The sequence below is a fragment of the Mus pahari genome, chromosome 8, assembly GCF_900095145.1.
Source record: "Mus pahari chromosome 8, PAHARI_EIJ_v1.1, whole genome shotgun sequence".
NCBI classification, from domain to species: domain Eukaryota; kingdom Metazoa; phylum Chordata; class Mammalia; order Rodentia; family Muridae; genus Mus; species Mus pahari.
Window position 1 is genome coordinate 46,211,587 of NC_034597.1, and position 24,521 is coordinate 46,236,107.

At 53.8% G+C, this 24,521-nt stretch overlaps 3 protein-coding genes across 4 annotated transcripts; 1 reads left to right on the forward strand and 2 right to left on the reverse strand.

Moving 5' to 3' along the window:
• Positions 1-1,440: 1,440 nt before the first annotated feature.
• On the forward strand, positions 1,441-5,676 carry Thtpa (thiamine triphosphatase). The gene is made up of 2 exons (XM_021203033.2): positions 1,441-2,654; positions 4,035-5,676. Exons 1-2 carry the CDS (start codon positions 2,108-2,110, stop codon positions 4,160-4,162), a joined length of 675 nt encoding a protein of 224 aa, XP_021058692.1. The 5' UTR covers positions 1,441-2,107; the 3' UTR covers positions 4,163-5,676.
• Positions 5,510-15,137, reverse strand: Ap1g2 (adaptor related protein complex 1 subunit gamma 2). 2 transcript variants are annotated; one of them, XM_021203031.2, is made up of 22 exons: positions 13,369-15,137; positions 12,783-12,987; positions 12,199-12,323; positions 11,921-12,062; positions 11,714-11,810; positions 11,463-11,539; positions 11,244-11,339; positions 10,703-10,783; positions 10,296-10,394; positions 10,088-10,143; positions 9,825-9,938; positions 9,497-9,637; positions 9,363-9,417; positions 9,166-9,288; positions 8,228-8,317; positions 8,025-8,152; positions 7,702-7,806; positions 7,301-7,421; positions 7,084-7,219; positions 6,372-6,535; positions 5,907-6,005; positions 5,510-5,827 (listed from the first exon to the last, which is right to left on the reverse strand). In XM_021203031.2, the coding sequence occupies exons 2-22, from the start codon at positions 12,984-12,986 to the stop codon at positions 5,726-5,728; spliced, it is 2,355 nt and encodes a 784-aa protein (XP_021058690.1). In that variant the 5' UTR covers position 12,987; positions 13,369-15,137; the 3' UTR covers positions 5,510-5,725. The 2 variants fall into 2 exon arrangements, with proteins under 2 accessions (XP_021058690.1, XP_021058691.1); XM_021203032.2 differs by lacking the exon at positions 11,463-11,539 and having other exon boundaries at positions 5,523-5,827.
• On the reverse strand, positions 15,132-23,450 carry Jph4 (junctophilin 4). The gene is made up of 6 exons (XM_021203226.2): positions 22,822-23,450; positions 21,746-22,295; positions 20,293-21,064; positions 17,014-17,132; positions 16,198-16,730; positions 15,132-15,319 (listed from the first exon to the last, which is right to left on the reverse strand). The coding sequence occupies exons 2-6, from the start codon at positions 22,122-22,124 to the stop codon at positions 15,236-15,238; spliced, it is 1,887 nt and encodes a 628-aa protein (XP_021058885.1). The 5' UTR covers positions 22,125-22,295; positions 22,822-23,450; the 3' UTR covers positions 15,132-15,235.
• Positions 23,451-24,521: the final 1,071 nt, after the last annotated feature.

Sequence of the window (24,521 nt, forward strand, 5' to 3'; positions counted from 1 at the left end):
CTCAGTGATCTGACTCTAGAGCCCACTGCTGCCGCGGCATATTTTCTTATGAAACCAATATCTTATGAAACCAATATTTTGAGTTTCTAGAACGTAACTAAAGTTTGTAACTGGTTCTTCAATCCTCATATAACTGAAGCAGGGGAGGGGGTTGTAGCATGTCCAGGAGCAAGTGGGGCTACTAAAGAGGACAGGGGAGGTTCGGGCTAATGAGAAGAGATGGGGTCGCGGACTTGTTCCCTCCCGACTCAGATCGCTGGCTTTACTTTTCAGTTTTGTTGAAGCATTGGTATTTTCTGTGTTCTATAAGATCCAACCCATAGACCAGAAGCAGGGGTTTGTTTAATGCCTTCCCAAGCTCAAAATGCCATGTCTGTAAGTGCCAAGTTCCCATAATGCTCCCTGCCTGTCTTACTCTTGGCCCAGGAGGGCCTGGAAGTCAGTCTGTAGCTCAGGTTCTCCTCAAGCTGTCATCTCTTGCCCCAGCTTCCCCGATGCTGGGGATCCAGGTGCACATGGCTCTGCCTGTCTACTGCTCGTACTCCCGACAACGCCACCTCGCCACCTCCGCGACTGTTGGACTGCCACTCAATTGCACTTCAAGCCATCGTCAGCTTAGATACTGGCTAAGTGCTGTAGCTAGTTTCTGGGCCTTTACTCAGGTGGTTATTCCCACCTAGGTCTCCAGAAATCCCCTCATATTCATTCATTCATTCATTCATTCATTCATTCATTCATTCTCTCATACACTCTCATGTACCAGTATTTTGTCTGTAGTACAAGAGGATGCCAGAAGAGGGCGTAAGAACCCCCTGTAACTGGAGTTAAAGAGGTTGCCATCTGAGCTCTCTCTAAGTGCTGGGAAGGTAATCCCAGCTCCGTAGGCACAGCAAGTGTACTTAAGTGCTGAGCATCCATCACTCCAGCTGACCCATCACATCTCTAATTCACATTCAAAACATCACTTCCTCCATTGATAACAAGGTTTCCTGTTCATCCTCTCTAAAATCCCAGGATAGAGGTAAGGGCATGGTGGCTCACACAGCACTCACTCGAAGAGGAATCAGGAGTTCCAGGCCAAACTGGGTTACATGAGATCCTTATGTCAAAACAACAGCAAGCAACAAAAGACAAAACAAAACTATAAAACATATTCCAAGTGGCTAAACTGAATTACTTCCTTCACGTCCCTAACCATTACAACTCCCCACTTAGTGGGGAACCATAGCTTGTGTTCTATCAGTCCCATCCACTGTCTACACTGGGAGGGGTTGGAAACTACTCTTCCCGTTCGCCACCCCCCCCCCCCCCAAGCCTTCCTGTAGAGCTTTAGGTAGAGTCCCGCTGGCTGACACTAATTCTGATCACCATAGTGATCGGTGGGCAGGAAAGGTGAGGTGGCCCTTTGGAACTACATCTCCCATCATGCATCAGGCCCAGGATGCCAGGCTCACGCTAAGGCTCGAGATCTTGGCCGATGCCTGGGCTCCAGGAAAGATCCAGGATGAACAGCGGGCAATAGGAAGCTCTCGCTCCTCTTGCCCACCGGGTTGGGTCGCACGTAACCTAACAGACTTCTCAGGACTAGCTTGCCATCGGCACCGCCACACCGGTCTAATATGGCCGCTAGTGCTGGGACAGGACTCGGCGCGTAAAGAGCATGGACTAAGGTCCGGAGCCGGAGACCGCTCCCGGCATTCCTCGCGGGTGTAGCGTGGGCACCCTTCCCCCACTTCCGGGTCCCGGGAGAAGGAGACCCTGGGGTCTTGAAGAGTGTCTCGAGGTTCCGCTGTTTGGTGCTAGGCGAAGAATGGCAGATCATCCTGGGCAGTGAATCACTGGCCTTGGGTAGCAAGGTGTAGCGAGAAGATAGGTCATCAGCACCACGGCCTGTTTTCTAGGGAGCCTTTTGGGTTATCAGTAGTAGGATTTAACTGGAGACTTGTCACCATTGTTGCAGCTCGCAGAGACCTCGAAGTAGAGCCTTGTGTCACTGGAGCAGAGCTCTGGGACAGTGTATATGCATCTTAAACTCATCCAGGACTAGTGGGTCTTTGCTGACTTTGAGCCCGCAGTGAATACCTCGCAAACAGGGTTGCAGGTTAATATGGCCCAGGGCTTGATTGAAGTGGAGCGAAAGTTCGCTCCAGGGCCTGACACGGAGGAAAGGCTGCAGGAGTTGGGGGCCACCCTGGAGCACCGGGTCACCTTCCGAGACACATACTATGATACCTCTGAGTTAAGCCTTATGCTGTCTGACCACTGGCTGCGACAACGAGAAGGCAGTGGATGGGAGCTCAAATGTCCTGGAGTAACAGGTGTCTCAGGACCTCACAATGAGTATGTGGAAGTCACGTCAGAAGCTGCGATTGTGGCCCGGCTCTTTGAACTGCTCGGGTCTGGGGAGCAGGAGACTGCAGGCGTGGCTGCTGTCCTAGGCCCGCTGAAGCTGCAGGATGTAGCTAGTTTTATAACTAAGCGAAGCTCCTGGAAGCTGGCCTTATCTGGAGCCCATGGCCAGGAGCCTCTGCTCACAGTGGACTTGGATTCAACGGACTTCGGCTATGCTGTGGGTGAGGTAGAGGCCATGGTGCATGAGAAGGCTGAAGTACCGACTGCCCTAGAGAAGATCATCAGCGTCAGTAGCATGCTTGGTGAGGGAGACAGGCCTTTGTGTGCGCAGCATGGTGGGTGAGGGAAGTCAGGCCCTTCTATGCTTAGCAGCATGGTGGGCGAGGAAGACAGGCCCTTTGGGCTGTCCTTTTTTCTCACTTAACCTCACTGCAGGTCCTCACTGAGCCATAGAGGAGTGGAGGGTGAAAATCATTTATTTATTTACTATTTGGTTTTTCGAGACAGGATTTCTCTGTGTAGCCCTGGCTGTCCTGGAACTCACTTTGTAAACCAGGCTGGCCTTGAACTCAGAAATCCNCCTGCCTCTGTCTCCCGAGTGCTGGGATTAAAGGCGTGGGCCACCACCGCCCAGCGAAAATCATTTTTGTAAGGGAAATTGTTTTTTTTTTTTTTTTTGTAGCGATTTTCTTGAAAATCTAATCTGTTTACACTTCGATAAAAATCATTTCCTATTCTTAAGTAGCTAATTTGGATTTCATTCTTCCCGGTTCCCAATCTTCATCCTGGTTCTCACTGAATCCTCCTAGTTCTATTTATTAAGTGTCTGATCCTTCCCACAAACTTCCCTTTTCTCTTTCAACTTCCTACGTGGTTATTATTCCCTTGACTCTTTCTGCGGTCTTCTATGTAGCCCAGGAGAGGCCTTAAGCTTGTGGTATTACAGGTGTAGGTGGCCACACTCCCTCGTCCATGCTTTTGGTTGAGCATGACACTGGCTGGGGTGGGGGGCGGGGGCAGTGGTGTACTCTTCGGCAGGTGTTTCCGTTTCCATGCCTAGCTCTGAAATAGCTCGTCTGCACACTTCTGAGATTGTGCACTGCACTGGGCCTGACAACCCTGGAGGGCTGAGCCTCCTTGGAGACAGGAGGAGTTCCCTGCTGTAGGTCAGCAGGCAGTAGAGATGCTGTCTGTGTCCAGTAGCAATGCTGGCATCAGGCCGTTAGAGATGAGGTTCTGTGAACGCCACTCCACAGTCCCTGCTTTCCTCTGTTTCCCATATCACTTGGTTATCTTCTGTACTCTGCTGCCTGTGCTCCATTACCAAGCTAATGAGCTTTGGCTTGCCTAGATGGGCTTGAATCTTGATTGGGAGAAAGCGGTAATAAATGAAGTGAGTTGGTTCCCCCTGTCTCCGTGGCACAGGATGCTTCTCTACCATTTCTCATTGCTGGAGGAGAGGCGCTTGTGTGGCTTTCCGGCCACACAACCCGAGTGGGTCTTTGCAGGGAGGGTCTCACTTCTTCAGTGGGTGGGTGGGTTGGAGAAACTGCCCGCATAGCCTCTGGATTCTTAGTACGGCTTTGCAAACTTTGGAGCCCTGGCTGGGTAGACAGGGAACAGAACCGAAGCATGTCCGAGGGTTCCATCTGCTTCTTTCCTCATTGTCCTCTTGCCCGCAGGAGTGCCAGCACAGGAGAAGGCACCCGCAAAGCTCATGGTATACCTACAGCGCTTCAGACCTCTGGAATATCAGCGCCTGCTAGAAGCAGGCAGTTCCAGTGAGGCCACAGGGGACTCAGCATCCTGACAACAGTGTTCACCTTCTAAAAGGGAAGGTAACTCTAAAGCCACATCCGGACCCACGGTGCCCCTTTCCCTTACCACGGAGCCACTTTCCCCTCCAGCTCTGCCTGGTCTTTCGCCCACTCTGAGCTATCCTTCCTGGAGCCCTCCCTGGCTGCTTCCCTCATCCGTCAGATGCAATCTGTGGGCCGCCCCTCTCCCCTGGCCGCTAAGCAGCCTCCATTGATTTCCGCTCGTGTTTATAGGATTTCCACTTAGCCGTGATCAGTAGTTAAGCACAGGAAAATCCCTTGCCACCCCCCCTCCCTTGGTCGATGCCATTGATTCTGCCAGAGGCTCTGAAGCCGCCTTACAGCTGAGTTAGAGATGAGGGGAAACAGCAGGGATTTCCCTGCCCTGGGGTGTAGGGAAGAGTAAGAAGGTGGGGAAAAGGTTAGGAACTCCTTAAGGGATCTAGAAATTCCAGGCCTGCAGCTGCGCCTGGAGGGTAGAGTGCCCTGTGTGGCAGTTTAGAGATAACATTTGCTCTCCAACCCAGAGAGGGGTAGAAAGAAAATGGTCATGGTTGAGACAGGTTCCTAGGGTTCCAGGAAGTCATACTTCCTGTGGAGAAGGCTCCACCCTTGCTCTCACACATTTTTTTTTTTTTCTCAATTAGGTCAAAACAGGCCTTTCTTCCCTCCTCATGCTTCATAGACTTTATTTGTTGGAGAGGAGGCAGGCTCTCTACATTGCCAAGACAAATATAGGGTCTGAGTGCCACCTGCTGGTGGCCCTCAGGGCTGTGTGCCAAGCTGAGGGTGCAGAAAGATTTCAGAGGAGCCGAGGCAGATATGAGGCAGGCGAGCTTAGGGAACAGCTTTGCAGCCTGGCACTCCGCTTGGTTTGAGCTATGCATGCCTCTCATCTCACTGCCACTTGGCATCCTAGGGCCCTCAGCTGCAGACACCGTGCACACACATTCTTCTCTAACAGTGCAGCCAGGACCCCGCCTATATCGAGTAGCACTTAGAGCCCACTTCAGACAGTAAGTAAATCTCTCTTTCCCCAACCGCCATCAGAACTCCCCTTCTGTGGACCGTTTTATTCAAACACTTTAAAACATCCCCCAAAGTAGGGAGCTGATTAGGCCTAGGTGGGTTTCGGGTGCAAGCACAGTAAGGTAACCGTGCTCTTTGGAGGACCTTTTAAGGAGAACTTCCCTAGTGACCGTCCTATGCCTATGCCAAATGAGTTAGCTTATGCTTAAAATCAGCTGCATCATGGGGAGGGTCCCGCACAGAAGAGGAAAGGCTTACAGAATCCAAGCCTGTCAATGAAAACAGAGAATCACTCAAATTATGCCACTCTGCAGCTAACACCTCCGTTCCCTGAGACTTTATTAAAGGAACACCGGGCAGCTACCCTGGGCCCTTAAGTCTGTGGTCATCACCCGTTTACATAGCCTTTCTAATTTGTACACTCACTTTGCTTTTAAATAAAGTTTCCTTGTTACTTTGCAATTTATGTGGGTCTTTGTGTCTGTTCCTTGAATAAGACACCGGGAGCCTGGAGACACCCAGGCCAGTTACTGCCACGTCTCCACAGGCAAGTTATCCACCTCAAAGATCTCCTGTACTGGCTGGCCAGAGTGGTTGTAGGTGAGGCGCAGCTTAAGTCGCAAAGGTGCCTAAAAACAGGAAAGCAGAGACCAGAGTCAGGTCTCATATTGCTTCTGCCCCTCTTACCCGCAGGGCCTGACAACTCACCTTGTTAGGATTGAGGATTCTGAAGACCTGGGTGATGGGAAGACCACCCTGAGCTGGAATTGTGTTCCCACTGGGAGCCTGTAACTGCAGCTGGAAACTCTGAACATGGGAGATTTGGGCAGAACATAGTAAGGCCTCTGGTTGGGCTCAGGCAGTCCTCCACATCCTGTGGCTCCCAGACATTTTTGGATAACACCCAATAACACAATCATTCCTTTCCCATTACACTTTGCCTCCCACCTTCCTCCACTGCTTTCTGGCCTCTTCTCCTGAAGTTCCCCGGCTACCTCTGAATGCTATTTTTTTTTTTTCTTTTATTGAAACAGTGTAGCTCAAATCGGCTTCAAGGTCACTATGTTAAGGCAGGTTGGCCTCAAACAATGAGTCCCCCTCCTCAGGTCTCTTTCTAAGTTCTAGAATTACAGGCGAGCTATCACACCTGGCTAAACCCCACTGTTTTCAAACCTTGGGCACAGCTGCCTGGCAAACGAAGTGGGTAACATCCTCTTTTGAGGAGTTGGTGGTGGTGGCGGTGACTAAGAGCAAAGCTGGGGTTTCTGAGGGCCGTATGAAAGAAAGATCCAGCCGTAGGCCCTCCCGCTCAAACACTCTGACACTGGGGATGGGAGCTGGAGAAGGGAGAGAGGCAGCTCAGTGCACGGGCTTAAGATAGAACACCCATCCACTCAGCCAGTAAAAATGGAGTGAGCCAGTCTTGACCCTGCAGCTGCCCGGATCTAATGATAAAGTAGACAAGCTAAGGCTTGGGCTGAACATCTAGTTGGGAGAAAGAGAAACATCGAAATACAAGATAATCATGGCCGTGATGAACCAAGTTAAACAGGAGAGGGTAGGACAGACGGCTGAAGAGTGAGTAGTGTCCGCTAGTTGTAGTCCCTTTGGTGTTGGGTAAAGAGTGTGAAACGTTAAGGGTGTGAGGTGGAAGACTTTGGGGAGTTGAAGAGACCAATTGAGTGGGCAGTGGGAAGTGATAGGAAACAGGCTTGAGTGGAAACAGGCCTGCAGACTGGGGTGAGAAGTACCAGGGCGATCATTAAAGATGGTACCGCCATGGACCTTTGCCTACGGAGATGGGTGTCCCCATCCTTGGCTCAGAGAGAGAAATGACCCATTCCCACTCAGCTTCTATAATGTTTCTCTCTTTGCTGAGGCCTACCTGGGGGTGGCGGTGCACAGGGAAGGTCGAGGAGATGAATCAAGGCTTCCCCTGGGGAAGGATCCAGAGGAGGAAGATGCTGGGCATGCCCAGAAGTGTCACCCAGGAGATCCAGTAGATCTAAGAGTTTGGTGGTCTGGGGAAAAGGGCAGGAGGTCACGGCAGGGCGTGAACACCCACATGAGTCTTCTCTACCCAGGTCCTCCCACCTCCTCACCTGGGGTTCTGTGGGGACTTTCGCTTCCAAGACCTGGGCCTCCTTTTGCTTCTCCTTCCCTTCCTCCTTAACGTGGGGGTCACCGCGCTCTACAAGAGGCATCTTTTCCAGGATGGCGGCTCTGAAGGGATGGAACACATGGGTTCCTGTGTGAAGCGCACGCTCTCACAGAAGCATTTGGGAAGAAGACCAAGGACACGGGGCTGTGGCATGCAGGGTCACTGGCTTCCTAAGACAGGGCACCATCGCTGGTCTTCCGACAACAGATGAGGATGGGAAACCAGCTTGACATCCACTATGGGTGGGAGGTGAGCTCCCCCACCACCACCACCGAGAGAGGCTATGAAGAGCGCCCTGGGAGCGGAGAGTCTATAGTTCTACCTGCAGGCCTCAGGACACACCTCATGTGGTCGTACTTCTGGAAGAGTGTGTTATACTCCACAGCCCGCTGTTGCAGCTCTAAGTCCACACAGCTCCCGTAGATGGACACCACCTGACGGATACGACTGGGCCACCATGTGGCCTGTGAGAGGCAATGGCGGTCGGCCTGCTCTTCCACTCCAGGATGAGAGGGAAGAGAGAGGACTCACAGAGTAAGGAGAACCCCGATATATGTGGCTCAAAAGCAGATTCCTAAGGCTAGGCAGGGAGAGGGATGCGTGCCTGGGGACTTAGTAGGCCCGTTGGAAGGACATCTTTCAAGGGACGGGAGCCCCCTTCTTACTTGGTGTCTCCCCGGAGCCGGGTGCTCAGCTTCATGAGGGCTGTGATGGCGTAGCCCCGAGTGGCTGGCAGGGACATGTGGGACTGCAGCACCTTTTCCAGCAGTGCTAGCACGTCCTCTTCTTCCACCTTCAGGTGTGGACAACAGGTCATGTCTGTCCTGAAGAACCCTCCCCAGGGTATCTCGCACTCCTCTCGTCTCACCTGAAAAGGCTCTGTCTCCTCACAGTTACCTTCCAGCAGGAGGTCCCCATACTCGCCGATGCACCAGGCTGCCACCTGAACCAGTGGTTGCTGAATGGGAGATGAGACACTGAGGGGCTGGTTTTGGGGGTGGGGGTGGGGTCCTCTCTTTTAAACCCTACGATGTCTCTTTACTGCAGGGCAAAGAAGGTTGAGTTGGCAGGGTAGGAGGGAAATTTAAGTTTGGTAGCAGGCTCCATCTTAGCATTTTTTGCTACCACTGCCCTCTGGTGGGCGAGCACCAGAACTACATGACTTGATCACATGACAGAGCCCTGAGAGGCTCTCATAAGTAAACAGGGATGGTTTCTCTCTTACTCTATTTAAGTTGACAAAGGGAGTTATAGGTATCTTAGGGTGGCACCTTTTAGTCCACTCGGCACTGAGAGTAATAATAGAAATGACTGCCGGGCATGGTGGCACACGCCTTTAATCCCAGCACTTGGGAGGCAGAGGGCAGGCGAATTTCTGAGTTCGAGGCCAGCCTGGTCTACAGAGTGAGTAGACAGCCAGGACAGCCAGGGCTGCACAGAGAAACCCTGTCTCGAAAAACCAAAAAACCAAAAAAAAAAAAAAAAAAAAAAAAAAAAAAAAAAAAAAAACAACCAAAAGAAAAAAAAAAAGAAATGAAATGACTATATGTGCCAGACTTTAATATATCTCATGTGATCTTGAAGACAGCCTGGGAGGTAGGCATTCTAGAAAGTTGAGGACATGGAGCTTAAAGGAAATAAAATTATTTAATCTGGAGATGCAGCCAGGAGTCACCAGGGGCAGGACAGAAGCTTAAGTAAAGGTGGGCTTGGTCTTTGACCATCTTTTGGCAGCTCCGCGCGTGGGGAAAAGCATTCAAATTCGAGAAAGCTGGTCAGCTGGACCCGGGGAGACAGGCGTGGTACCTGGGAGATATCCTCTGCTAAGGCACTGTAGAGGCGGCGCACAGAGTAGGTATGCAGCTCTTCGGCCTCTCCAATCAGCTGGGTCAGGTTGGCCACCGCATCATCCCTCACATGCGCTCCTGCCTGGAGAGGGGTGGATGCGGCCAAGTCAGTGCTCTGCCAACTCCTGCCCAACTCCCTGCCTGTCCCCCTCTTACCGTGGTCAGCACGTGCAGGATGGTGTCTATGTGCCACCGCTTGCTGGGAGCAAACCTAGGGGACATGGCTCATCAGCGCTGTCACTGCCCCTCCCCAGGCTGCAGCCTCTGACTTGAAGCCATTTGTCACTTACCTCTCGGCAGCCAACAGAATGCCTGAGGCACAGTCAGCCCGAAGATCAGGGGGACAGGACTCCAGAAAGGCCTGCAGCTCCTGCATCATGGCTCGCACATTGGAGCTGTTTACTAGAGCCAGGCTCAGCTCCAGGGCCCGCCTGGTGAGAGAGAGAGAGAGAGAGAGAGCATCCCTGCAGATGGCCCAGGTTACCCCATTCTGGCTTCCCTGTTCCCGGGCACCTTTTCCTCTAGTTCTTACTCCAGAAGCTCTGAGCTGGTTTGAGTTTTGGCCAACAGGCACTGTGTCCTCTGCCCTGTCCCCTTCTCCCTTCTCCCTCTGCCTACCTGCTAAGGGAGGCGTCCGTTTCCTGTAGACACTCCACCACAGTGGACCGGTGACGTTGTACAGCACTGTGGTCAGACTGCACCAGCTGCAGCAATGATGTCAGAGCCACATACCTGGTCAGGGGAAGAGAGGCCATATCACATGGGGTCATCTGCCTTGATACCCTCTGTTGTCCCCCCGCCCCAGAATATCTAAGAGGTAGGTGGATCAGAAGGGAGGAATGCAGAGGCCCAGGTGTCTAGTGGCACAATTTAGCTGTTACCTAATATTCTTGTCATTGTTGAGCAAGAAACGACCAAGAATGTTAACAGCTAGAACCTATGGGAAGAAGAAGGTGGAGACAGGGAAGAAGTCACTTGTTCAGTGGGATCTCCTCCATGGGTTAGGGAAATGCCAGGGACCAGGACCAGCTGAGGAGGTGAGCCCCCCCATCCCCCCTGGCAGAAGAGCACATGAGTGCGGAACGCTACCCGGAGGCCGGCGGCAGAGTGGATGGCCATGATGGTAAGCACTGTCTCTAACAGGACAGCGTTGCCTGCATTTCGGCTGGTGTCTGTGTTGGTGGCGACCTGTGCGGATGGGGAAGAGGTTCATCTGCACAGGGCTCTAGTGGTGGCTGGAAGGTGACCACTGTGCTCTGCTTATCTTCCAGTCAGTCCCTCGCAAAGCTCCCTGAACCCCACTAGATGTTAGGGACTGCCTCCACACTAAGGCAGCAGCACAGTGACAGACTATAGCCATCCTTCATGGAACTCATTGGTTGGGGCGAGGGGGCAGAAAGGAAATTACATGGCCTCTGCATGGCAAACGGTCATGTGAGGAATGTCCAGGGCTGATGGAGCCTAAGAAAACACAAGGCCTAAGTTGTGCCTCCTACCTGGGCCAGCAAGTCGTTCATGGTCTCGCTACTTTCTTCATGGTTCCGTCCCAGGATCCGAAGTAGGCGGAGTATCTGGACCTGAAAGAGATTGGATCAGAGTGATTCATAGGGCCTGAGGCAAAAAGACCTAACATTGTAGACAGCACTGCAATGGGTCTGACTCCCTTTTACCTCCACGGGTCCCTTAGATGGGAGGAGGTCAGAGGTACATAGAGCCAGGGGAGTTTAGAACAGGAGGGTTTTTCTCTCTGTAGCCCTGGCTGTGCTGGGACTCACTCTGCAGACCAGGCCTCTGCCTCACATAATCCACCTGCCTCTGCCACCATGCCAGGTTTTGGAATAGGCTTTTAAAATATGGTTACCAAACTGGACTTTCCTGTAGCCACCTTTCATTTCCCCAGTCTTAGGATGACTAGAGCAATCCTGGGTTGGCTCCCTTCGTACATGGACTGGGCCAACATGGGAAGTGACCACTGGCCATAGTCTTCCTGTGAAGCCTTCTCTGTTCTGGGAACACAGCAAGTAAGGCTCAGCCCACCTGCAAGAAGGGGTCGCTGACTCCAGAGATGCTGTGCTCCATGGAGTACCCTGTCGTCACCAGAGTCCGGAGGATCTGTACCAGCTGCGGCACTACCTGGAGGAAGGGCGCATCCAGCTTTGTCTGGGCTCTCCCCGTCTCTTCTCAACCATCAGCCCCAATTGCGTGCCCACCAGCCACCTCTGCCTGCCCCACGGCCCCGCCCCTTCGCTAGCCCACCTTGCGAAAGTGCCTGAGGGCTGCAGGGTTTCTTTCACAGAGCTCCGTGATCAGCGTGACAGTGCCCAGCTGGATGCCTGGGGTCAGGGTGGGGCAGTGAATGGTGGGCCAGGCCATGGGACACTCTACTACACGTGTGTTTGTATGTGTGCACCGCCCTTAGCCGACGAGCTGGGTTTCCTGACTTGCTTTTCATTTCATCTATTCATAGCCAGACCGGAAGTGGACAGCGGACATCCCTGGGCCCTTACCATGATGGCGCTCACGAAGCAGTTTGGTACAAGGTGGGAGGAAGATGCCGGAGAGCTCAGGGTCCTTCCGGATCATGTGCACTGCAGTCAAAATAGCCTGCAGAAGTCAAGGGCCTCAGAAAGGGCCACCAAGTTAGAGTCTGCACCTCTTCCACACGGTGGCCAGACCGGGAACAAGCTCTGGAGAGGTAACTGCCCACATCTCACCTTCTTCCGCACATAGGGGCTGGGCTGCAGAAGCAGCTTTTCCACCTCGGGGGCTAGGTCCCGGCACATCTCAGCAGAGCCCATGGTACTCAGAGTACACAGGGCCAGGCCTTGAACTGGCTGATTCCCTTGGCTCAGATCACTGTAAGGTTGGAAGGATGGTCAGTCAAGTCTTAGAAAACCAGTTTGTCGCAGTACTGATAGCAGGCAGCCCGCTGGGATTTTGCAGTTCCCACTCTCCCAGCGCCCTGATTTCAAGTGCCCCAGAACCCTCTCACTTCTTGATGCTGTTGGTAATGAGCAGATGGGAATCGTGCCTCTCATCCAACAGAAGCATGGCCCCAAGGTAGCCCACCCTCTTGTCTATGAATCTGGGGGAGGCGATCAGTTTCAGGCACTCCATCTATAGGGAAGGAGGCAGACCAGGAGAGGCAGTGTGAAACCACAGGCATTAACTTTCCGGCTACAACCTCCTTTAGGCCAGATTAACTTGTGAGGAATCCTATTTCAGCACTCTCTCTGTAACCAGTGTGGATCCAGATGACAGCAGGCAGGTTTCAGGGACCTGTGTAGGAGTGGAGACTGGAAGGGATGGGAAGGTGCAGAACGGGGCTAGCAAGGAATCTCTAGAAGGGTGATAGATAAAGGGCTCAGAAACTAAAGGATTTAGCTGGGTAGGGTGGGGCATGCCTGAAAATCCCTACACTGAAACAGAGGTTTTTCTCCAGTTCTAGGCCAGTCGGGGCTATAGAGAACCTGTTTCGAAACAAAAAACTGGAGAAAAAAACCACAGCCTGGGCACAAACACAAAGGGGCGCACTGGCCACCTTCCTCAAAACTTGTAGCCATTCCAGGCCAGTACCTGTCCAAAGTGGGCGGGGTAGCCCAACATGTGGACGTAGAGCAGTTTGGCCAGCTGGCGATGCCTCTGCAGGGGATCCCCATCGCGGAAGGAGGCCCGAATTTGGGCGCACTCCTTCTGGATCACCTCCCGTTCCTGGGCCTGCGTCTTGGCCCCGCGAATCTCTTCGATTAGGTCCTGAAGTCTCAACGAAGGCACCACCATCCTGGGGACAGAGCCCGGGAGTTGAAAAGGCTTTATTTCAACACGTTCTAGCCGGTTAGACAGAATTGCCTTGTGCCAAGATCTCGAAGGGATTGTGTCTCACCGCCGCCCTAAAACTGTGCCCACTTTTACCTCCCACCTGCACCCGAGAGCCACCCTCCCGCCTCGCAAGGACATCCCCACTACGCATGCGTCCTTGCTCCACCCTGTGGCTGTTTCTACTGAGCCTGCGCTACAGACCACCAGTCTATTTCTCGCTCTCCTTCCTGGGCCAGTTTCTCCTCTCTAGTTTTCCTTCTGGTTCTCTGTGCTATTCCCTTCGCGAGATTTCTTGCCCCCATTCCCGCTTGAGAAGGCACTAATTTCCCAGTCCCAAGCTCACCTGGCTTCGGTGTCAACTTTGCTCCTCTATCCCCCACCCAGCACTTCCTGGTATGGGACAGAGCTGGGGTTGGTGCTCGGTTCGGGCCCTTCCCTCTTCCCCGCCTCTATCACGGGACCCCGCCCCTCTAGGGCCTCCTTGCTGAGTCGTCTTGACGTTTCTGACCTCTGGCCTGTCTTTGGCACTTTGGTAAAGGAGTCTAGAATTGTTACCGGATTGTGGCTTCCCCAGAGGCCTCACTTTTCATCCACTCCACCAGGTGGCACTCAGAGAGCTTGAGTCAGAAGCCATCGCACCCCAAAGGAGATGACAGTCCCCCCCTTTTTGGAACTTTTTTATTAATATACTTTTTTTTGTTAAATTTCTTTGTTATTTTTTTTTCCTGCAAGACTTGATGTTGGCGGCACTGTTGTATAACTTCAATCCCAAATTCCATGAAATAGAAATCAGAAGTAAAGATTGAGAAGGAAGGAAGGACGGAAGGGAGGAGGAAGGCAGGCCAGGGAGTAAACAGAGGTTGACTAGAAAAATAAGAAGAGTGTGTGTGTGGTAGGCGTTCCTGGGCAAGGCCATTCCTTGAGGAAGGGGATTGATTGGCAGGCAGCTTGCCTCTGCCTCATGCAGGGTAGGAAAGTCCCCCGGGGTTCCACAGTCCCCTCTTGTAGAGCTTTCTGTCCCCAGAGGGAAAGCTAGTCCCAGGGATCAGCCATAATCTCAAACAGGCTCTCCCCCCACCTCTAGTCCGGGGTTGACACCCACCTCTGCCCTGCCCGGAAGTGTGGGGCAGCAGCTTTCACCGAGTCCCCTTTAGCTCCCCATCTCGCAGGATTCTACGGGAGGGGTTAGAAACTAGACTTGTGGCAGCATCTGCTGCCCTTCAGCCCTCAACGTGTGCGCCCCACAACTGCCAGAGCTGAGGAGTGGGGTCCTTGCTTGCTGCAGTGCCTCTAACCCTCTGCAGAAATGTCTTCTTCAGTCCCCTTAGGAATTTAATCAAAGGCCACAAGTGAGTCCAGACCAGCCAAATAAATTTGGGGGGGGGGCAGAGAAGGGTAGAGAGGTGAGTGGCAGAGTCTGAAGAGGGGCGGGCTTGGTGCACCAGATACTTTTTCGTTGCTTTTCACGATGCTGATGCTCTTGGATGCTCTTGGCTTGGCGTGCCATCCTTGGGGGTTGGGAGAGGGACTGGTTGAGGAGCACAGGAGAGGGAGCAAGGGAGTTTCCTGTCGTTTGCTCCCCTTTTCCCCCTCAGGGAAGGATCAAATTAGGCAAGAACTTAGGTAGTTCTGGAGGTAAGAGTGGTAAGCTCTCCCTGCAGCTTTCCCTCGGGGCCAGTGAGCCCCAAGTGGCTCAGGCAGGGCCTTATCTGGCCATTCAATCACTCCTTATGTATTTCCTTTCTTCCCTCCACTCAGATTCCAGGAGATTCCTCAGGACACCAACCCCCCGACCCTTGGTGAAGTTTTGATTCAAAGAAAAGGTTGGGGAGGACATGGGGGGGGGGGGCAATGGTCTGACTTAGATTTGTGTATCTCAGAGGAGAGAGCAACTCTGAGAGAGAACAGCCCTTCATATGTAAACAATCTAGAGAGAGAAGGGGTCAGGGTGGGAAAGAAAAACCAGGAAGACCAGAGACAGGTCCAGAATAAATGAGACCATCTCAAAGAATAGAGGGAAGAAGCAAGAGACCAAAAGAAAGGGGCCCCGGAGAAAGGGGGAGGGGGAGACACACATGGGCGGGGGCCCCGGAGAAAGGGGAGAGGGGAAAACACACGTGGGTGGGGGAGGAGAGAAGAGAAGGCAGGTGGAAGGTCAGAGTGGGTGCAGAGGCAGGCAGCCAGAGCCTGGAGGAAGCCACACTGTTGCCTCAGGTGAGGAGCTGGGAGAACAGGAAGGCCAGGCTGAGGTCCAGCAAGGCCACGGCTCCCACCACCAGGGGGTTGGCAGCTCCCTAAAGAGACAGAGGGTGAAGCAGATTCAGTCCCCGGAAGGCAAGCAGAGGCCTCACCTCCCTGCTCTGGCTTTATGGCAAAGTCGAAGGGTCCCAGACACCTCCTGACACGGGGAAGAGCAGAGGAGCACACCCTCATTTCAGCCTGTGAAGGACCTCACTTTTATGCAGGGCCCTGCCCTCATACTCTGAAGATAGCAGGCAGTGCCTCCACCCACCCACCACCACCACCACCGCTCTCCCCATCCCTCGGTGTATCATGTGGGCAAGGCAGAAGGTGCCTGGCCTTAGCAGCAGACATTGGCAGCAGCAGCCAGTACTGCAGTAAGGCAGAGGGAGGAAGGGGTGAGGGAGGATGTGGTTGCTAGGAGATGGGAGAAGATCTGGAATCCAATCAGAGCAGAGGGTTTTGGAGAAAAACTCCACCTCTCTCGATTTTCTGTCTGCACCCCCCCTTCTCAGGAGAGGGAGGGAGAGTGAGGGTTGGGAGGAACAATTTTTTCCTATTTCTGGGCACCAAAGAGAGAAAGTATGGAGGTGGGGGGTGGGAGTGGAGCAGGAAACTGGGGCTGGAAATGATGTGGAAGGAGAACAGGAAAAAGTGCTCTGATTCTACCATTAATTATTAGTTTGTAACTAGGGCCAGGTTACTTAAGTGCTCGAGGTCTGATTCTTAGCTGTCCTCTGGGAGGGCTGGATGCCAAGGTTCGTTTGAGTTGGGAAAGTTATCTTTTTATAAAGTGGATATGGTCCAAGACCCGCCAGGCAGAGAGGAAGCTGGTTGGAAACTGAAGCCCCTCAGGGGATTATACCAAAGTCTGGAGGGATGCGGGGCAGGCAGGGCTTTGGAGAGGGCACAAAGGGGAGGGGTATCTCACCGGCTGGGCAGGCCTCTCAGTGGCAGCAGGCTCCTCAACCTCTTCTGTCAGGCACCCAGCATCAGGACCCCTTGAAGACAGGCCCCTCAAAACTGGCGTGGTGACAGGCTCAGATTCTGAGCCTCCTGGGGCCCTCAGCTGGGGCAAGGACTCTTCGTCTTCCCCCTCCTCCTCTCGAAGACTTCCTGAACTGTCACTGCAGCCTCCGAGAAGTGGGGAACCATCTCTTGGTCCTGGACCCTGCATCCCAGCCTCGTCCTCGGCCTCATAGCCAGCTAGTTCCTCTGCCTGCTCACCAGGACCCCCCCACTCCTCGGGCCAAGCTTTAGGGCTGGAGAAGGGGCCCCAGTTCCCTCCAGGAGGCAGTGGGCTCCGGCAGGCAGGGGCTCGCCAAGGTTGGTGGGAGGAGGCGGGGCTGCTAGGTAGTTCCGGAGAGCCCTCTGAGGGGGTCAGTCCGTTCTCGTATACCCCAGGGCTGTCCTCATCCAAAGGCTCTGTGTCAGAACCTCCTGAATCCTGTCTGGGTCTGCGGCCTGGGTGGGAACAGCTAGGAATCAGTGGGGGCCAGGAGCCAGAGAGGCTGCAGCGCTAGGATTAGCACTGTCCATGGTTCTGGATACCTCCAGCTTGTCTTCACCCAGACCTCAAACCTTCCATTACCCTGCCTCATACATCCTTGGTTCCACCTCCAAGACACCCTCCACCCTCGTTTTTTTTCCCCCCTACCCTCCAGATCTCCATGCCTCCAACCCCACCCCGTGAGCCTCTCCAGCTCCGCTGGGAACTTGCCCCTCCCACGGGATACCCACACCTCACCTGGGGCCTCTAACATGGGTTGTAGATCCTGGGCTATCAGCTTGGCCATCCTCGCCGCCTCCACAGCCTTCTCCGCGACGCTGCTGGCTGCCACTGCTTTTAGGAGGGCGTCTGCTGCCCTGTTGGGTCCCAGGAACAGGGACTTGGCCGACCTTCCCCCACATCAATTTACTCATGCTCTGATGCACCAGCCCCTTACCCAGTCCCACTACATCACATTTGACGGGTTTGAGCTACCTCTGGGGTCCTCATCCCTCTGCACAAAGCCAGCTGTTGTCATCATTCAGGGCTGGGTTCTTCACTTAGTCCAGGGCTGTATACTGTCACCCCTCCCCCCTTGCTCTCACACTGTTCCACCCTTAAGTCCCGTAGTAACACTTCTTCCAGCGGCAGTGCCCGCTCCCCTCCCAACTCTGTGTTCCACTGATGCCCTGCTTCTGTTTACTGAGCTTTCTGGGCAACTCCCTGGCAGCCCTGTTGCTGCCTTAGCACCTCTGACTCCTATCAACCCCTCCGGCCCGCTGGGGAGTGTCAAATGCCTTTCTGGGGGATGTGAGACACAATCCAGCACCTTACCCTGTTCTAACAGCACCCGCCACTACCACCTTCTTCAATCACCCCTTCCTCTGTGTCATCCACCCCCCACTGCAAGCCCTCTTTATTTCATTCCACTTAGACCAGTCTAGATTTCCTGGAAGGAAAAGTTTTCATCTCGCTTTTGTTTGGCTTCGGTTATCACATTCTTCTCCTCTGTTTCTGTCCCTGCCTCCCCCAACTCCAACACATCTCTGAGATCTACAAGTCCCTTTTTCTTGAACTCACATAGACTAGACTGGCTTCAAACGCACTATGTAGCCAAGACTCTTTTTTTGCCTCTATTTCCCAAGTGTTGGGACTAAAGGTGAGCTGCTATGTCCAGCTTAGAGCTGGAATAAGAGAAGCGTCTCTCTCTCTCTCTCTCTCTCTCTCTCTCTCTCTCTCTCTCTCTCTTCTCTCTCTCTCTCCATGTGATTCCCTTCCCTACCACTGTATGCCCTGACACCCAGTGTATGTGTAACTTCTCACGTTACACCTGTGTAGGGCCTCGGCCTGCCTTCTGTGCCCTGCTTGTTTTTCTAGCCTGTTCTCCATGCTCAGCTCACTTTAAAGGATGCTCATCCTTGCTCCATTACCCCTTCTCAGTTCTCTTTTTCAGATGCTTCCTCAGTCCTCCTCCTGTTTCAATACCCTCTGCTATTAGGTGGTTTAGAATCATCCAGTTGCTTTTATAATCCAGACTGAAGTCAGGCACAAAGGAGCAGAAACAATCAGGTGCATTTGCTATGGTCTGACTGGATTAAGACTCATAGTTCCTTTTGGGGATGGGCCTTTTTTTTAATAATTTTTTTTTTAAATCCATTTAAGAAAGGCAGTTTGTAAATGGTGGTTGGTGAGATCCACTGTAATTTTGGGTGAACTTCTTTTTGTATACCTTGGACATATGGTCAGTCTCCTTCCTTCATAGCTGGTGCGTTAAGTGCTTTAGAGCTTACTTGGAGGGACATCAGATAATCCTGTTGTACTCAGGGTTTTTCTAACATTTATGACTAACCCTGACCTGGAATTGAGCTGGGTTCTGAACAGATCTGAGCTTCACTCTCCAGTTGCACTGAGTTCTGTTGATGGCCACAGAACCCTGTGGCTTTAGATATAGAGGGTGTGGCTTATTAAGTCTAAGCAGCAGACTTGGTATGTGCTCAGGCATCAGGCTGGACTGAAGCTACCTGGTGGATGCACCTGCTGCCGAGGCTCTGCTGTTTCCATGGTAGCCAACAGCCAATCAGGGTTGCCAAGCCTGTTGCTGGGGAGACCAGCCAGCATCTTCTTCCCACTGCCTGATCTTCTAGTTAGTGAGATCAGTTTTTTTTCCCTGCACATGCCTCCACCCTATCTAGCCCATAACATTCCATGATGCTCTGACCTCCCTCTGCCCTGGCTTAAGGCCTAGATTCTAGGATCCACACAGCCAGACACAACTACAGGCGCACATTCTCTGGTCCAGTCATCTACTCAGGATTTGACATGGTCATGCTTAAGCATATTCACACATGGGCACGTATACAACAACATGCTCATCTTGCAAGTTCTTTCATTCATATTTGGGCCTATCCTCAGGCCTTCTGGAGTACCCTCAACCCTCACTAACTCATTAAAGAGCATGATACATAAACATTAAAATGTTTGAACTCCATAAAGCAAGGGTCCTTGACTCTCATTCAAAACCAATTTTGGCTTAGATCTGTGCTATCTCACAGAACTATTACGCACTTAAAATGTGGCTGCTCTCAACCAGAAATGATATAAGTGAAAAAAACTACCTGCAACATTTTAAAGAATCCAGAAAGAATACAAATTACATTGCTGTTTGAAAGGATAAAAATTTTGGAAATATGGCTTAAATAAAAATATATTGTTAAAAATCATTTTACTTGTTACTTTAAAAATTTTTTTCCTGATACAAGGTTTCTCTGTGTAGCCCTTGCTATCCTGAAACTAGCCCTGAAGACTAGGCTGGCCTCGAACTCAAGAGATCTGCTTGCCTCTGCCTCCTGAATGCTGGGATTAAAGGCATGCGCCACTAAACCTGTCTTATAGTCTTTCTGGACTTTACTGCTTTAGCTAACAAGACTCTGATGCGTGGAAATGTAATCTTATTTACTGAAAGACAGATCTTCTTTAGAGGCAAGACTCCTCCCTTCAGATCTGAGTAAAAGAAGCCAGAGCAGGCAAAGTGGGTAGAGAATAGATTTCAGCTGTAAAAACCAGACCTCCTCAAAAGCTAGAAATAGATTATAGCCAAAGCTGAAATAAAGTCAGGCTGGAAACTAGTGAGGAAAGGTCTATAATGTTTTGTCCAGGATGGAAGCTACCAGCCTGAGGCCTTGAAGGCTCAATGAGCTAAGCAGGAAGACCAGGGAAATCAAGAGGTTTCAGGGCCTGTACAAAGCAGCGTTTACTGTGCCAGCCACACACCAAGGAGTCTATAGGTGCACATATCCACACAATAGACTGCGGCATTGTCTTACTACTCCCCCACCCCAACACAGTCACCCCCACACCCACCTATAACCTCAGTTCTAAACACCCCCAGTCCTAGGGCTACAACTGCCTGGACACAGGCCTGCTCATGTTTCCCCAATAGGCTGTAGAGCTTGGGTCTTGGTTCTCTCTTAAGTGTAGTTAGTACCCAGAGGAACCTCTCCTCTCAACCCAAGTTGGATCTGTGCACCAGATGCCCACCTGGCAGCCGCAATTTCCTGGCGCTGGCGGGCAGCACTCACAGCTCGACGGGCACCTTCGACAGCCCTGTCCACTTTCTCCTTGACTTTGCCCCGTCTAAGGGCCAGAGGCAGGAGGCTGCGGACACGTCCCCCGTGTACCAGCCGGTTACGCTTGTACTTGCCCTCCTCACGGGAGCCATCGGGCCTGGTGGTGCGCCCGTATCCGTGGCGTCGGTTGCCCAGCCACTCGCCTTCGTAGCGCAGCCCGTTGGATCTCTGGCTCACTCCATAGCCACTGCGCCGGTCCGCACGCCACTCACCGGCATACACCTCAGTGGCTGAGCCCTCGATGAGGGCAGGTGGAGCTGGGATTGGGGGCCCGCTGGCCTCGGAGCCCGGGGGTCCTGTACTGCCCACTTCGCTGCTCACCTCGCTGCGCAGAGATCCCCTCTTGCTGCCCAGGGAGCTGCGGCGCCCACCAGCCCGGAGACCGCTGAGCAGCAGTGAACGGCGGAAGAATCCACCTGCTGCTGGGGTACGCTTACGGGAAGACGCCCCGTCGGCGTCCCCTGGCCCCGCCAGCACGAAGCCACCTCGGGAGCCGGAGGCTGGGCTGCCTCCTTCATCTCCTGGTAGGGGTAGGGGTGGAGGCGGCGTCGGGGGGTCGCTGTGGCCGGAGTCCAGGGAGGTGCGGCGGGGTGAGCGCAGAAGCGCCGCCTGGTGGTAGGGTACACTCTGGCGCACCCCGTAGCCGTGGCGTTTCCCGGCTTGCCACTGGCCTTGGTAAGTGCCTGTGGGTGTATAGGAGTGAAAGAGTCAGAACTTTCAGTGGGCTCCCAAACCCACTAATTCGTTGCCCCAAAGCCCTTGGAAGCTCAAGTGACAGGTGGAAGCAGGGAGTGTGGCGGTCTGGGAAAGAACAGGCCAGGCTTCGTTGGAAGGTGTGGAAGAGCAGATGAAGACGGCTGGAGTAGCATAAAACACGTGGATTTTGGCAATGTCAGTGGACTGGGGAAAGGCAGAGAAGGACAGGTGGCTCAGAGACTGTGATGCGCAAGCTGACAGGTGGCAGTGTGTAAAAAAGGCACGTGACAGGCAAGCAGGACAGCAGGCTACAAGCTGACTTGAAGATTATGGGTTAAGTGGCGAGGGGTCAGGCAGGTGGAAAGGGCAGGCAGGTTGGAATGAGAGAGAAGCAGGAAGAAAAACTGTCAAATGAGTTTGTTATGAGTATGGTGGTGGTGGGAGAGGCAGGAAGATGGAGGCTGGGGTCCTGAGCTGGGGGATGGTGTGAGGGACGGACGGCAATACTGGAAACAGAAGGCTAGCGCACCGCACGCATATGGCTGGGGAAGGAGGATGGAGGATGGGAATACAGGGCGTGGAAGGCGGAAGGCTGGGGAAGCACACGCGCCCCAGGCCGGCGGGAGGCGCACGCGGACGGGCAGACAGTAGTGGGCCGGGCCCCGCACCTCCATCCGAGTAGGTCTCGGTGCCGTAGCCGTCCTGGAAGCCGTCCTTCCAGAGCCCGGCGTAGCGCAGGCCGGACACGCTCTCCCACACGCCGCTGCGCCCCTTCAGCCCGCCCAGCCACTCGCCGCGGTAGGTCCAGCGGCTCTTGCGCTCCACGCCCAGCCCTTCGCGCTTGCCCTGCTGCCAGTGGCCCTGGTAACTGTGTCCGCCGGGCCCCGTGAAGACACCCAGCGACTCGAAGCCGTGAGCCCAGCAGCCGCTGTACTCTCCCTGGGCGCCGGGCCCGGTGCACACGCCGTAGCCATGTGCCCGCCCCGCCTCCCAGCCCCCCACGTAGCAGCCCCCGTCGTCAAAGTCGAACTTGCCCCCGGGGGACATGCATGTAGTTGGCGCGGCCTCAGCCCCCCGGCAGCTCAGCGCATCCTGGGGCTGGAGAGCCGGCTGGGGGCCTGGGGGCCGGACGAGGCTTGGGGGCGGGGGCAGTTAGACCGGGGCTGGGCGGAGGGGCCCCAGCGCGGGCAGGCAGGGCCGGACCCTCATCCTGAGTGGCTGCGGAGAAAGAGGGGTGCAAGTGGAAAGCGAGGCAAGTGGAAAGCGAGGTCCCCTTCTTTGCCAGCCGCTCCCCTGCCGGTAGCTTTAGGGCATCAGCACCGCCCTCCAGCCCTCCTCCCATCCCCCCTAGGCAGCATCTTTCAGCAGCTCCTAAGCGGTGAGGGCAAGGGGGCTTTCCCATCCCTCCCAACTTGTAGAGGGCGCCTCCCGGGACTTGGGGTCCCAGCCCTGATCCCGAGTCCTACTTCTCCAACCCAGAACCCCAGAGTGTGGATGGCAGTTGGAGGTGGGGGACCTGGGAGGGGCCAGGGCAGGGTCTCCCGACACCTGCTTTCCTGGCGATTTGGACCCCTCTGCCTGGATTCTTTGGCTTCGTTAGCAAACCCGGGTGCGGGGGAGACAGGGGGCTAGCTAGAAAACCGGCCCCAGGTGGGCCGATGGTAGAATGGGGATGTTGGGGGTGGGGTGGGGGATGAGGGTAGGGATGGGCAGACTGGCGAAAGGGAGGGGACAGGTTACTCACCATGTGTGCTGGGGCTCAGGCTGCCTCCCGGGCGCAGTTTCCATGGCAGGGTCCCTCCACTCACACCTCACCCGGACAAGCCAAGCCCCCTTCCCTTCCGGAGAGACTGCTACAACCCAGAGAAGGAGGGTGGGGGAGCTATGGGAGAGTCCCCTCTCCTCGGCTGAAGGTGCAGGCTAGTGTGGGGGGTGAGGTAGTGGCAGGGTGGAGGGGATGAGAATAAGTGTAGGGGGAAAAATCTTCCTTGAACGGAGACAGCGAAGAGGAGCTGGGGGTTGGATGGGAAAGGGGAGGGGGCTATCAAGAAGGGGTGTTTTTATTTTTTTCTTCTTATGGTTGGGAGAGGAAAAAAAAAATCAAAATTCCAATTCCATCCCAGCACAAATCAATGTTTGCTCCAAACCCAGCATCAAGGGGGAGGCTGGGCCAGGCAGATTTAAAGGGGCAGAGAGAAGCGGAGAGGAGAGGGTGGGGAGAGAGTCAGTGGCGGTGGGGGTGGTGAGAGGATGCTCAGGCAGAAAAAAGGGGGGTTCGCTACCCCTGAGGTGAGGGAGAAGGCAGGCAGAGAGGAGAAAGGAAGACTCAGAGACCCCCACGGTGGAAAGAAACCCTGGCATGCAGGCAGGGAGTGGAGTGAGGCGGAGGGAGGGGAGGGGAGAGGAGCTAGGGGGAGGAGTCTTAAGATGGGGAGGCTGGGGGAGGCCAGAGCCAAGCGGGGGAGGAGAGATGCTGGGGAGATCGGGAGTGCGAGAGGAATACAAAGAATGAGGTGCAGGGGTGAGAGCTATGGCAGGGGGAGATACACCCGGCATGGGAGATGGCGAGGGAGACCCATTCCAGGGTTCCTGAGAGATGGCTAGGGAGAGAAGTCAAGGGTGGAGAAAAGGAGGGGAGAAGAATCAAATAGGGAAGAAGAGAGCGAAGGGTTGCGACGAGAGGGAGAAAGCTTTGCAGAGAAAGGGCAGGCATGAGAATAGAAATCCCGGCAGGAAGAGCCCACATGGAGACAGGAGGTCCGGAAGTGGTGTTTATGAGGACCCTGGGGAGAAGGATGAACCTGCCAGCTGCTTGGCCCGAAGCCAGGAGGCATTTGCGCGTGGATACCTCTGCCCATTCAGCTCAAACTCCTCCACCAGACAGCACCCACCCTCTCACAGTTTTAGAGGTAGCTTGAGATGCACCCCCCCCCCCAGAGGCCCCACTAAGCTAATGCACACGATATTATTCTGTCACCAACAGTTTCTCTAGGATGGGCCCTTTGAAGGTAGTGTTGGTATGTTCATAAGAGGGCTCAAATTCGAGGAGGCCACCAAGATCTGGAGTCTTCTCTTTCACAACACAGAAGCAAATTACACAAGTTTGCTTGAGCAGGCTTTTGCTGTGGCCCCTTAAGCCCATCATCGCCCTCTTTCTGTGTCCACTTTCCAGACTGACAGCACAAGTAGACCACACGGGTACTGGCATACTGCATGCATTCCTTCCCTTCTCAGCTTCCTCAGGCCTCCCCCTATGCATTTACAGGGAAGGAGACAACAATGTGCTCAATTGCCTTTCTTTCCCCATAGGACCAAGTCCCCGCTGCCCACCTCTTAGCCCTGTACCTGATTGAAAGAGATCCAGAGCCCCTAGAGAAGTAGAACACTAAACGCAGATTTTCATTTTTGTAGGTGTTGGGAACAGAATTCTGGGTCTGGGGATAA